This window comes from Cyanistes caeruleus, chromosome 18 (assembly GCF_971803275.1).
Source record: "Cyanistes caeruleus chromosome 18, bCyaCae1.hap1.1, whole genome shotgun sequence".
In the NCBI taxonomy this organism is placed as follows: Eukaryota; Metazoa; Chordata; class Aves; order Passeriformes; family Paridae; genus Cyanistes; species Cyanistes caeruleus.
Window position 1 is genome coordinate 13,081,729 of NC_141718.1, and position 14,041 is coordinate 13,095,769.

General features: G+C 55.4%; 1 protein-coding gene across 2 annotated transcripts in view; it reads right to left on the reverse strand.

The window, feature by feature from the left end:
• The window catches only part of RTN4R (reticulon 4 receptor), a 78,949-nt gene that overhangs the window by 25,806 nt on the left and 39,102 nt on the right, over positions 1–14,041 (reverse strand). The window contains exon 1 of one of the 2 annotated variants that reach the window (XM_086856395.1): positions 2,535–2,629. The exons of the other annotated variant lie outside the window; for it this stretch is intronic. Coding sequence (XP_086712521.1) covers positions 2,535–2,577 — 43 coding nt within the window. The 5' untranslated portion in view covers positions 2,578–2,629. Of the gene's footprint in view, positions 1–2,534; positions 2,630–14,041 lie in introns of those variants that run through there. 2 annotated transcript variants of the gene reach the window in all.

The window sequence follows — 14,041 nt, forward strand, 5'->3', positions numbered from 1 at the left end:
CCACAGCAATGATAAAAAAGAAAAACTGTGCTGCAGCCATAAAGCTGCTTCCCTCAGGCAGAGCCCTGGGAGTGCCTGGGGTGGCCAGGACACTCTCCAGGCCAGGAGAGACAGGAGGGGACAAGGGTGACCTCTGAGAGGTCCCACCTTTCTCACAGCTACCCAAGGGCAGGACAAGCAACCAGTTCTTCCCCTGCTGGATTCCTGTGCAGGAATGCACCAGAACACTGGGAATGTGCTGGCAAGAATTCCCTCGGCCCCAGCTACCCGGGGGCTTTTCCCCAGCTCTGGAATTGCTGGGCACGGCTGGGGCCGGGCGCTCTGCAGGCAGAGGGAAAACTCCATTTCCCAGCTGGATGATGGACACAGGCTCTCCCTGCTCCCTTGCCCCACCAATTTCCCTTCCTGTGGGTGGTGGGAACAGCCCATCCTGCAGCCCCAGCCCTGGTGCAGAAGGAAATTCCAAAGTCGTTTCCAAATGGTTGGTTAAAGAAAGGCAGTGAAGGAGGGAAGATGCTCTTTTATGTATTAATTACACATTAACTAATTTGCTCTAGAGCTACACCGGGAGCATATGAAGAATTACTGCATTAATTAGGGAGTAAATGACCCTGAACTCATCCCTGTCAGGCTCCCAGCCCTGGCAGCTTTTTGTTACCAGCTTGGAAAAGCCCCAGATTTCACTGCAGAGCAGAACAAGGAGCGAGCACACACTCAGCACTTCAGCATTCCCCTGCCAGAGCTCAGGGAACTTGTCTGTCCCCCTGGGATCAGCCAGAGCCATTCCCAGCATCTCACACCTTTGATTTTGGGACCAAGAGATTTTTCCTCCAGCTGCAGATCTCCAGCAGCACCACATCAGAGCAATGACCAGGGGCAGATTTCACTCCTGCACGGCTCATCCCCTGCCAGAGCCCCAGCAGCCTGTGCATTCTTAATTGACAGAATTAGGAAGCTTATTTGAAGAATACTTGAGTCCTCAGAGTCTAATTTCCTGCTGTATAAATAATACATCAGCAACAGCAGGCTCCGGGAAAACCAAATAAATAAATAAATAAATAAAAATAAAGAACCAAAGGAGCCCAGATGAGTATTCCAGCTTCCATCACACTGTGAGAAATCCTTTGCAGAGGCTTTTCACAATAGCCCCCAACTGCATTGTACCATTTCTCGCCTTGTCTGCTGGAACCAAGGAGATGGGAGCTGAAAATTATTCTTGGGGGCCTCTCTCCGCAGGCGTGATCACACCTTGTGATGAGCACAGCCAGTGCTGTGCTGGCCAAAATAAACATTCCAGCCTCCCAGGGCCCAGCCTGCCGCTCCACATCCAGGGAAACCTCCACCAGCATTCCCAGGAGACCCCTCAGCCCTGCTGCCATGGCACAAGGGCTCATGACAAAAAAGCCACCGTGGATTTTCCAGCCAGTGCCAGCTCCCAGTGCTCCCAGTTCAGCCAGAGAATCCCAGACTGGTTTCAGTGGGAAGGGACCTTAAAGCTCATCTCATTTCACCTCCCTGCCCTGGGCAAGGACACCTGCCACTATCCCAGGCTGCTCCAAGCCCTGTCCAACCCGGCCTTAGACACCTTCAGGGATGGGCCATTCCCACGCAAGGCAACCCCAGGGATGGAACAGCCCCAGGAGCTCCTGGAACAAGAGCTTGTGTTATTGAATCCATATTCCTGCGCAAGGAGGGATGGGAACTGCACAGACACCTGGAATTTGGGCGCACTGCAACTTTTTAGGGCTGAGTTTGAAGCTGCCAACTGCCTCAGCAGGCCCAGCTCCAGCCCCAGGGTGACAGGACAGTCTGGGTTACTGGGTTGGAAAGGGCCACTCTGGTGTCCCTGGAGCACTCCATGTGCCATAATCATCCCCTGCTCCCATGATCCATCCCAGGACCTGCACCCCTGCCCAGCAAAGCTGCACTCAGCAGCTGCCACCCAGATTTACCTGGAATTACACAGCCCTGGGTCTGAGTTCTGATTTCATTCTTGCTTCAGCTCCACACTACTCTGCAGACACCACTGAGAGATCCAGGGAACCAGAAAAATCATGGAATCATGGAATTGTTGGGTTGGAAGGGACTTTAAAGCTCATCCCATCCCAGCCCTGCCATGGCAGGGACACCTCCCATTGTCCCAGGCTGCTCCAAGCCCCAATGTCCAACCTGGCCTTGGACACTGCCAGGGATCCAGGGGCAGCCCAAGCTGCTCTGGGCACCCTGTGCCAGGGCCTGCCCACCCTCCCAGGGAACAATTCCTTTTTAACATCTGATCTGAATCTTTCCTATTTAAATTCAAAACCATTTCTCCCCTTTCCTGTCCCTGCAAAAGCAGCTCCATGTCCCATAGCCTGAGAAGTACAACAGCCCAGTGAAAGGCTAGAAGGAAATGAGCAGGGGAGCTCCAAGAGTTCATGGGAAGTGTTTCTGCAGCACAAATATTTGTATTCCTCTGCTGTGGGATTTACAAGCACACACTCGACTCCAGCAGGGAGAGCCTGCAAATACAGGCGAGGTTTCTGTGTACTCACCACTTGCTCCTGCCTTTCTCCCTCCCTCTGGCTTCTCCCTCATGTTATCTCCATTTTTTCCTGTGCCTGACCCAGGGAATTGTGGTTTCTGGAAAGAAAAAGTTGTCACTGGGTGCCCTCACCAGAGGCAAAGCAGCCCCTGAGACTGGGAGCACATGGGTTCCTGAGTGACCACTCAGGCTGTCCCTTTCCTTCCTGGATTCATGGAATCACAGGGTCATTAAGGTTGGAGAAGCCCTCTAAGACCATTGAGTCCAACTGTCAGCTCAACTGCCAATGCCACCACTGCCCCATGTCCCCAAGTGCCACATCCACAGGGCTGTTCAATCCCTCCAGGGATGGGGATCCACCCTGCCCTGGGCAGCTGTGCCAGGGCTGGACAGCTCTTTCCATGAATGTTCTCTGATATCAACCCTGAGCCTCCCCTGGCCCAGCCTGAGGCCGTTCCCTCTCCTCCTGTCCCTGTTCCCTGGGAGCAGAGCCCGACCCTCCCTGGCTGTCCCCTCCTGGCAGGGAGTTGTGCAGAGCCACAAGGGCCCCCTGAGCCTCCTTTTCTCCAGGCTGAGCCCCTTTCCCAGCTCCCTCAGCCGCTCCTGGGGCTCCAGCCCCTTCCCCAGCTCCGTTCCCTGCCCTGGACACGCTGCAGCCCCTCCAGGTCTCTCTTTTCAGGAGGGTCCCAGAGCTGCCCCAGCACTGGAGGTGCCCCAGCAGGGCCAGCACAAAGGTGTGGAGGGACATTCCCAGCCCTCAGGTCCCGTTCAGGGACTGGGTGGGACACAGGGACAGTGCCAGGCACCCTGAACTGGCGATTCCCCAGCCTGAAGAAGTGTGGGGACAGCCCTGGGCTGCCCTGCTGCAGACACCTCCATCTCCACAGGAATCTCCCTCACAGGATCCCTCCTGCTCGGGAAGACCTCCAGGATCATCGCGTCCAGCCTTGGACCAAACACCTTCAGCTCCCTCTCCTTCAGCAGCCCCACAGCTTCCAGGAGTTCTCGTTGTTGCCACCCGGCAGAGTGGAAGGGCAGGGCTGTGGGACATGGAGCTGCTCGTGTCCCCAGCCCTGCCTCATCTCCACCTGGGAGCGCTGAAATGTGGAGCAAAGGCACAGACAAAGGGCCCTGTTAGAGCCAGCACTGCCCATAAATAATTCATGGGAAAGAAGTGGGGAGTCTCCAGGGAGGCCAGCAAAGGGATCTGTGAATCTGGATGAGTTTGCAGTGCTTTAATTATGCAAATTGACAAATGTCTCTACACTGAGAAATTCTGCTAGCCCTGCAAAAGAGCAAGAGCTGGAAAATAGCAAGAATTTCCCAAGGCCGGGTGCCCAGCCAGCTGCCAGTCACAGCTGGCAGGGGGAGCATCTCGCAGGCCCCTGTGGAGCTGGCTCTGCTCCTTGGAAGGGTGGCCAGGAGCATCCCCCATGCAGGACCAGGGGGCAGAGCCCTGGCAGCTCCAGCTGCTCTGCATGGCCCAGGCCTCTGTGGCTGCAGCACTTTTGTTCCCCACCAGCCCAGGGAGAGGGGATGAACACCCAGATCAGGGTTCCTGTGGGATCACAGGTTATGGAGTCATAGAATCACAGAATCCTGGAATATCCTGAGCTGGAAGGGACCCACAGGATCATCCAGTCCCAGCCCCTGCCCTGCCCAGACCCCCCAACATCCCACCCTGGGCATCCCTGGCAGCGCTGTCCAAACGCTCCTGGAGCTCTGGCAGCCTCGGGGCCGTGCCCATTCCCTGGGGAGCCTGGGCAGTGCCAGCACCTCTGGGGGAAGAACCTTGCCCTGCTCTGCAGCCTGAGCCTGCCCTGGCCCAGCTCCAGCCCTTCCCTGGGTGCTGGCCCTATCCCAGAGCTAAGATCAGAGCTGCCCCTCAGAAGGAGCTGCAGCCCCTGGTGAAGGTCTGAGCTCAGCCTCCTCTGCTCCAGCTGAACGTTCCAAGTGCCCCTGGAGTGCCCCAGACTGGCCCTGAGCCCCACACCAGTGGAGCCCAGCACCCAAAGGATGGAGAACTCACAGGTGATGCTTTCCTTCCCAGGCACATCCAGGGATGATCCACTACGGCTCGGAGAAGCAAAGCCTTTGCCTGTGGAATACTTTTGGAAAGCTGAGCCTGCCTTGGCATCTCGATGTGCCAGACAGAAATAGGGCAGGGGAAGCTGAATGCAGGGCACCAGGGGCTGGCATGGCCCCAGCAGCAGGCAGCCCACAAGGGAATCTGTTCATTTGGGTGTCCCCAGGGACCCAGACAGTGCCTCCTCCATCCTGTGCCCAACACCGTCTGCCACCAGAGTGGATTCATTAGTTGCCTTAATTAGGTTTCTCATCCAGCCCCGTTAGGATCAAACCAAGGATTGGGCAGAGAGCAGGAGATGGGCACAGGGAATCCTGGCATATCGTGGGCTCTGGGTCATGAGGAGGAGGACAGACCCGAGGGCAGGGACACTGCTGTCCCCTCCCCATGCTCAGGGACACAGTATCCCTCTTTCCTCTGTGCAAAAACCCTTCCCCAGATCGTCCTGATACCCCCACTCCATTAGCACCTGATGGTTTCATTTCTGAAAACTGACTTTTCCTCCATTTGGAGGGAAAATATTTGATTTTCTCTCAAAATATGCAGTCCTCTGTTAGCCAAAGCCAGACACTTTCACTGAAAAATTAACACTGCCTCTGAATTATTTTGGGGCTTGTCTCTTTGGAAGAAAGTGGGAAAAGGAAGGAAGGGAAGTGTATCATTGAAAAAAAATGGGGAAATGTCAATGCAAACAATATTTCATGCAAAAACGCCTGCTTTGATTGAAAATCCATTTTCTTGCAAAATAAATTTTTCATGAAAACCCTGTCAGTGCCAGCTCCAAAAAGGGACAACCTGGAGTGGAGACAAGTCACCTTGTTCCTCTACTGCTGATTTATGCCAGGCTGGGAGCAGGCGCTGGTGGCAGCTGCCTTGGCCTGTCACATGCTGAAAAAGTGGTTGAACCTCCCAATGCCAAGGCTCTGGATTTTGTTCAGGATCTTCCCAGCACCTTGGCATTGCATTGCTGGCTGCACTGAGCCCTCCTGGAGCAGCTCATCCTCTTCCCTCACTCTTTGGGGTGCTGCTGGTGGGGCAGGACGAGGAGATGAAAGGTCTGTTCAGGGTGATCTGCTCTGGACCGGTGGGACACAGCCCTGCCCCTCACGGTGCTCACTGTCCCTCAGAGGGCCCTGAGAGACATGGAAAAGGCGGCATCCCAAAATTATTGTGTTGCACATGGCTGCAAGAGCAACTCCCCTGAGCTTGGTTCCGTTCCCCATGCTCCCATCTCTGTGGGGATGGAAAAAGCTGCTCCTGCCGTGCCCTCAGGGCTGCAGCAGTAGTGTGTGACACATCCCACTCTGCCAGGGCCTCTGGAAATGTTCACTCCCAGCAGGACGGGCAGCCGGGGCACTTTAGGGTACTGGGGATGCTCTGGGATCTGCTCCGTGCTGGGGGCAGGGTGCTGGCAGCTGGAATAAGCTGGAATCTCCATTTCCTCTGCCCCGAGGGGTTCTCCAGCAGTGAAGATCCATCGCTCCCTGCAGGCTGGACCCCCAGCAGTCACCAGCTCACGGGATGGAGTTTGGGAGGAGTTTTGGAGGAGCAGGATCTGCTGACTGCACTGCCTCTCCCACAGGAGCTCCAGCCAGGCAGAGCCAGGAGGGAGCACAAACATCCTGTCCAGCCGTGGTCACTGGGGCTGCTGTCCCACAGAGAACAGGGAATGAGGATCCTGGGGCACTGCTGAGGCCCCTGAGTGCTGGTGACAGCTCTGGGCCTCTCAGTTCAAGAGCCCTGGAGGGGCTGCAGCGTGTCCAGGGCAGGGAACGGAGCTGGGGAAGGGGCTGGAGCCCCAGGAGCGGCTGAGGGAGCTGGGAAAGGGGCTCAGCCTGGAGAAAAGGAGGCTCAGGGGGCCCTTGTGGCTCTGCACAACTCCCTGCCAGGAGGGGACAGCCGGGGAGGGTCGGGCTCTGCTCCCAGGGAACAGGGACAGGAGGAGAGGGAACAGCCTCAGGCTGGGCCAGGGGAGGCTCAGGGTGGATTTTGGGAAAGTTTCTGCATGGAAAGGGCAGTTGGGCAGTGAAAGGAGCTGCCCAGGGAGGTTTGCAGTGCCCATCCCTGGAGGTGTCCAAGGAATGCCTGGACGTGGCACTCAGTGCTCTTGGCTGGGAACAAGGTGGGGATTGGACACAGGTTGGACTCAATGGTCTGGGAGGGATTTTTCAGCCTCAGTGATGCTGGGACTGTCACCAAGAACTTCATGAGAAAAGTGCTCTGGCCACAACCTCTCACTGGTGACCTGGGCTGCCATGCCCTGGTTATTCCCTGCACCCCCAGATGTACCATGAGAGCAGGACATTGGTTATCCCCTGACCCAGCAAAGGTTCGGATATCACACTGTGCCAGCAGCCCCGGGACAGACTGCAGGAGCCTTGACTGGATCAGGGCAATTCCTGGATGAATTTTTGGGACTGTCTTCAGGTCTCTGCACTGCCATTCATCCTCCACAGCCATCAGCTCTGGGAATGCCCCAGCTCCAGCCACCCTTCCTGCTGCCCTAGGGCAGGGAGCTGGGAGCTCCCCTGTGCCAGCAAGACACAGCCCGGTGTCCCCAAGAGCACGAAAGCATCAGAGCTTCTCCCCAGGGTCTGTCCAGCCCCAGACATGCCACAAGAGTGGAGAGATTCAGCATGGTCCTACTGCAGAGCCAGCAGGGCCTCTGCAGGACAGAGCCAGCAGGGCCTCTGCAGGACAGGGCTGCTCCTTTCCCTGTGAGAGGCTCCTGACCCACTGGATCAGCTCCACGGAACCACAGATCCATGGAATGGTTTGGGGTGGAGAAGACCTTAGAGCCCATCCAGAGCCACCCCTGCCATGGCAGGGACACCTCCCACTGTCCCAGGCTGCTCCAAGCCCCAATGTCCAGCCTGGCCTTGGGCACTGCCAGGGATCCAGGGGCAGCCACAGCTGCTCTGGGCACCCTGTGCCAGGGCCTGCCCACCCTGCCAGGGAACAATTCCTGCCCAATATCCCATCCAAATCTCCTCCATCCCAGTTCCAGCCATTCCCTGTGTCCCCTCACTCCATGCCCCTGTCAGAAGTCAGTGGTCACATTTCCTAGGGCTGCTGAAGCTGCAGTGGCAGCTCTGGCTCCTGTGTGTGTTCCCTGCTCCTCTCCCCAGGGAGAGCACACACAGGGAGCTGTGCCAGCCCCTGGGTGAGCACAGCCTCGCTCTGCAGCCCTGCCTGGGCAGCTCAGGGGCACAGAGAGGAGAAGGTCCCGTTATTTTCTAACTCAGCACTGGAGACAGACAGCAGCGCCTGAAAACAGGATCCTCTCATCAATCATTTATTGGATTTATGCAGCTTCACTTAGGAACCTGATTTATATTTCCTCTCAATTTACTGTGTTTGAATTGTTTGCAAATAGGCACGTGAATCATCGGCTGGAGAGGGAAAAAAAAGCTATTTTCAAGCTTCATTTAGGCCTTTCCAAGCATTAATTTTTAGTTGCAAAGGCTATTTTTTGCTAAATTGGTTTTTAGATCTTGTCTTCCTTGTGCTGGCTTATAAATTTAGTGCTGCTGGAGCAAGAATGAGCAGAATTGTGTATTTTTCAGCCTTCTGAGGCAGGTGCAAGGGCCCAGCCTTGTGCTGGGTTGAGCTGTGGGACAAGAGGAGAGAATTTGACAGAAGAAACCACCTCATCCCCAGCACAATTCAGCACAAAAGCTTCAGGGCAAGCCCTGTGCACACTCCCTTGTGTTTCCTTGGTATCAGGGTGGTATCTTTCCTTCAAGAAGACTACAAATCCTTCAGCTGCACTCCAAGGGTGCCTTTGCTCCTGGAGCATCACCTCAGAATGCAGCAGGAGAAAAGCCTCCAGCTCAGCTGTTTTAAAGGTGAGCTCGTTCCACAGCCACAGCCTCCAGCAGCTTTAGTGGGTGGCTGGTGGCTGATGTTTTATTTAAACACAAAGCCATGAGATTCCAGCTCAGTTAAACAAATCCTTCGCTGGGAAAATATGCACATATTTTTGACACAAATCTGTCCGTGGCTCCATTAATTCTCCACCAAAGTGCTTTACCTGCTGGAGCAGATGATAATTCAGCAATGTAAACAGAGCCTTTTAATTTCATTTTGGGATCATGAAGGGAAACAAACTGATTAACAAAAGCAGGGTAAACAATGGTTCTGCCTCCCCCTGTTAGGATTAATATTCGCCTGGAATTGATGCTGCTCTCCCAGGAGCCATGTGATACCGTGCCCTGCTCAGGGCCCAGCACACCCAAGGACATGGGACAGGGCCAGCAGGGCTGCCTGGATACAGGGAAAGTGCCTTCTCCACACTGGGATCCACCAGCACACAGGAGTGCATCCCCTTGGCCTCTGTCCCTGCTGCCAGGGCTGTCCCACCACCCACTGGGCCAGGTCATGGAATCATCACAGAATCCCAGACTGGTTTCGGTGGGAAGGACCTCAGAGCCCATCCAGTTCCAGCCCAGCCATGGCAGGGACACCTCCCACTGTCCCAGGCTGCTCCAAGCTCTATCCAGCCTGGCCTTGGGCACTGCCAGGGATCCAGGGGCAGCCCCAGCTGCTCTGGGCACCCTGTGCCAGGGCCTGCCCACCCTGCCAGGGAACAATTCCTGCCCAATATCCCATCCATCCCTGATCCTTATCAGTGTGAATCCCTCCCCCCTTGTCCTGGCACTCCAGGCCCTTTACATCGTCTCTCCATCTCCCTTGTCATCTCCTGCAGGCACTGGGCTTCCCTGCACCCCGAGTGCAAACACTGCCAGGGAGGGATCTCAGGTGGGACGTGGAAGTCCAGGGTGGGATTTTGGGGTGTGCAGGGCCAGGGGCAGGGCTGGAGGATCCTGGTGGGGCCCTTCCAGCTCAGGAGATTCCATGTTTATGTGATTTATTCGGCAGGGGAGCCTTCAGGCAGCCCAGAAGGGTTTTGTTCAGGAGCAAGGGGAAGGGATAAGTCTCTGCCCACAGAGGTTTTGTTCCTGACAGCAGTGTGGGGTGGCAGCCCCAGCCCCAGCCCTGGCTCATCCAGGAGAGCTGCAGAAAGTGCTCCAGCTCCTCTCCAGGTGTCAGGAATGCCACTGGGGTCAGTGTAAGCACGGGGGAGGGACAAAGTGTTATCCCAGCTGGAGCCCAGAGCTCCTGTTCCTGACACCTCATCCCACGCTGCAAACCCAGCATCCAGGGAAGAGCTGGGAACCCCAGGGATGGGCTGGGGACAGGGGACATCACAGCTGCTCCTTCTCCACAACAGCTGAGCAGGATAAAGCAGTGCAAGATGTGGCTCCTGGCTGGACAACAGCTCCATTCCATCCAGCTGGGATCTGATCCATGCTGAGATGCAGGCAGGGAGGCAGATGGAGAAGGGAAGGGGCTGCAGGACAAGTACAGAGACCATGTTCAAGCCACAGGCTGAATTAAATCTTGCTCTTGTTCATGCTGTGGCTGCCAGAGGAGGGAAACCCAGAAGGCAGCAAAGTTTTGGTGCTTCAAACAAAGGTTTTTCTTGCTTGATTTTGGTGCTGCTGTTTTAGCCTTTGCTTTGGAGAATGCCAGGCGAGGCAGGACGGAGCAGGGGAGCGTGTCCTAACACACCTGTGACCCCAGAGTGAGCCACGGGCACCACGGTGGCGGAGCTGGGCTGGAGAGCAGACACTGACACCAGGAGTGCCGTGCCCATGAGGAAGGGATCCCTTGGGAAGCCCCAAAGGAATGTTTGTGGGTGTGCACAAGGAAGAGAAGCCAGCTGGACTCATAAGAGGTGCTCACAGGGATCAGGGAGGTGAAGGGGAGGCAGAGCACTCACACCTGGCTTTGCTGGGCCTGGGCTAAAGGAGGGGATGTCCAGACCAAGCTCTCACTGAGACAGCTTACACAGATATCCTGAACCTTTGCATGCAAATAATAGATTCCCCCTAGCTGAGGCAGAGTGGTTACCTCATCCTGGGCACTCCAAGCTGCTGGAGATGTCAAGTCAGAAACCTGGGAGAGACCAGCAGGACATCCCAATGCTCCAGGGGCTGGAGCCCCTCTGCTCTGGAGCCAGGCTGGGAGAGCTGGAGGTGCTCACCTGGAGAAGAGAAGGCTCCAGGGACACCTCAGAGCCCCTTCCAGAGCCTGAAGGGGCTCCAGGAGAACTGGAGAGGGACTGGGGACAAGGGATGGAGGGACAGGACACAGGGAATGGCTTCCCACTGCCAGAGGGCAGGGATGGATGGGATATTGGGCAGGAATTGTTCCCTGGCAGGGTGGGCAGGCCCTGGCACAGGGTGCCCAGAGCAGCTGGGGCTGCCCCTGGATCCCTGGCAGTGCCCAAGGCCAGGCTGGACACTGGGGCTTGGAGCAGCCTGGGACAGTGGGAGGTGTCCCTGCCATGGCAGGGGTGGCTTTAAGGTCTTCCCCACCCAAAACATTCCATGATTCCACTGTCTTCCTGCTCAAACTCTGGCAAGTCCAGGTCAGGGGGACACCTCCCACTCTGCTGGAGGACTTGAGGACAGGAATGGAAGGGAATTCAGAGGGAGTGGTGGAGTACAGAGCTCCTAAGCAGCACCAGAGCGTTCCAGGAAACCACGGAAAATTAGGGCTCCAAGAAGGTAATTCAGGAATTGTGTAGGAGCAAAGTACCCACCTGTGTGCTCGTTTGTTACAACTTAATTTGCATTCCAAGGTTGTCATAAATATTAAATAAACAATGATTTCAGAAATGCTCTTATTGCAAGTTATTTGTGAAGGAGTGAAAAGGTTTGTGTGGAAAGGGAAGGAGGAGAAAAATGAGCTCAAATGAGTGGGGACACCAGGGCCTGGTGTAGTGTAAGAGCTGCAAAGTGCTGCAAAACCTTCCTCCCACTGCAGTTCAACTGCCTCTTGCAAGAACAGGCAAACAGGCAGAAAATCAGCACTTGAGGGTCTCATTTCCTTATCCAAGAGATTCCTTCTCAAATCCACTGGAGAGCATTTCCTCAGCAGGCCCTCAGCTGCTCCAGGGGCAGGATGCCAATGTAAGGAAGCTCCAGTCGTAGAATAAAAAGCTCCTGAGATGGTGTCTGGGGTTGGTGTGGATGCGATTCCAGAGGCCCCAGGACATCTCTGGATCCTGCACATGAGCTCTGTGGTTCTCCCTGCCAAGGGCACACGTGAGAAGTCACAGAACATGGAATCATGGAATGGGTTGGGTGGGAAGGGACCCTACAGCTCATCCAATTCCACCCCTGCCATGGCAGGGACACCTCCCACTGTCCCAGGCTGCTCCAAGCCCCAATGTCCAGCCTGGCCTTGGGCACTGCCAGGGATCCAGGGGCAGCCCCAGCTGCTCTGGGCACCCTGTGCCAGGGCCTGCCCACCCTGCCAGGGAACAATTCCTGCCCAATATCCCATCCATCCCTGCCCTCTGGCAGTGGGAAGCCATTCCCTGTGTCCTGTCCCTCCATCCCTTGTCCCCAGTCCTTCTCCAGCTCTCCTGGAGCCCCTTTAGGCACTGAACAATCTCAGAGTTAAGGCTGGAAAAGACCTCCAAGGCCATGGAGCCCAGCACAGATCTCATTAAGCAGACACTGCCCAGGCCACCACTGCACACTGTCCTTCCACCCCCACACCCGCACATGCGGGGATGGTGACTGCACCCCTCCCCTGCTTCATTCCCCAAGCACATTCTGTGCTGTGGAACATCCCTCTGGCCAGCGTGGGGCAGCTCTCCTGGCTACATTCCATCCCATCTCACTGCCAGAGCCTGGGATCCTGAGAACTCCTGGCTTTGGAGTGAGCACAGCTTGGCACCAAGCACGACCTCTGTGTGTTCTCAATGTTATCCTCACACCAAACCCCAAACACTGCCCTGCACCAGCTCCAGGAAGGACGGGATCCTATCCCAGGCCAAAGCAGGGCAGCAGGACAGCGGTGACAGCAGTGACAGCGGTGACAGCAGGACAGCAGGACAGCGGTGACAGCATCTTGCTGAAGGTGCTGAGTTTTCCAGCCAGAGGGACTCTGACCCCAGCACACACAGAGAGGGGATGAAAAGCTGGGACAGATTTGCCATCACCGTGCATTTGTGGACTGGTGAGATCAGGTGTCCTGAGCACAGAAACGTCCTCAGGAGGTGACAGCCAGGCCCTGGCTCAGACTGAGCTTGGGGAAGGGGAGTTCTCATCCCACTCCCAGCAAAATTTTCAGCCGAGAGAGCAGAGCACAGAGAACTGGCAAAGTCAGAAATGTTATTTGAGAGCTTCCATTGAAATAATTCTGAGTGTTTCAGAACACCTGTAATGATTTAGGGTATTTATGTTAGCCATGTGATCCATGTGGCTGTCACAGAGCAGCTGGGGCTGCCCCTGGATCCCTGGCAGTGCCCAAGGCCGGGCTGGATGGGGCTTGGAGCAGCCTGGGACAGTGGGAGGTGTCGCTGCCCACGGCAGGGATGAACTGGAAGAGATTTAAGGTCCCTTCCCACCCAAACCATCCCACAATTCTGTGATATTCATTTCACCAATCAGCTGCAGGGTCTGTGTGTCTCTGGAGACCAAGCAGGGAGCACCAACGTGCTGTGGATTTTCACACTCACACACAATAAACCAATCAGAAATCCACCATCTGTGGGTGCTTTTTGGTAATTTTAGAAAACCATTAAAGGAAAAAAAAAAAAAAAGACAGACGAGAGCCAGGACAAAATCTGCAGCTTCTAAAAGTTAAATCCCTGTTTCTGCAGCACCCAAGCAGCTCAGAATCTGGGTCTTGGCTGCTCCTGTGAACCCTTTTAAAATTCTTTTTTTGTACAAACACTGGAATATCGAAGCAGTACAAAGATCATGGGGCTTTCATCCTGCCCTGGCACAGCAGAGGCTCCACGTGGGTCCGAGCAGGTGAGGCAGGGCAGAGCGTGACAGCCCTGCCCTGGCACAGGCAAAGGGAACAGGCAGAGCTTTGGAGAGTTCCAGATTTGGGATTATTCACATGCACCACCCACTCCATGGCCACAGCAGATCCCACAAAGCCACTCTGCCTTTCCTCTCTTCAAACTCACTCTGTCCTTTGGCTCCCACAGCATCCTGGGACAAAGCCCTCCACAAGTGATGTGTGGTGAGGTGCCAGCCTCACCTGTTCCCTGAGCCACCAGGGTTAGAAATGGGACCAATTCCTCAGTGCCCCCCTGCCCTGCCCTGGACACCTCTGGCAAAAAGGTCTCCAAAAGTGTAAAACCTCTCTGTGGGTCCTTCCCCACCCCAGCCCTCTGATCGCCCTGGCTGCCCTTCTCAGCAGCTTTTCCTTTACTCCAGCATCTTTTCCGAGACAGGACAATGAGAAATCCATAGATTATTCAAACCATGGATGTAGCATAAGGCTTATTATATCCATATTTAAAACCCTTCTCTCTTAGTGGCATAAAATCTTTGCACATTCAAAACAAATTGATTCCTTGTTAGCATTAAAAAGTGATCTTGGCTTGCAAGGCACAA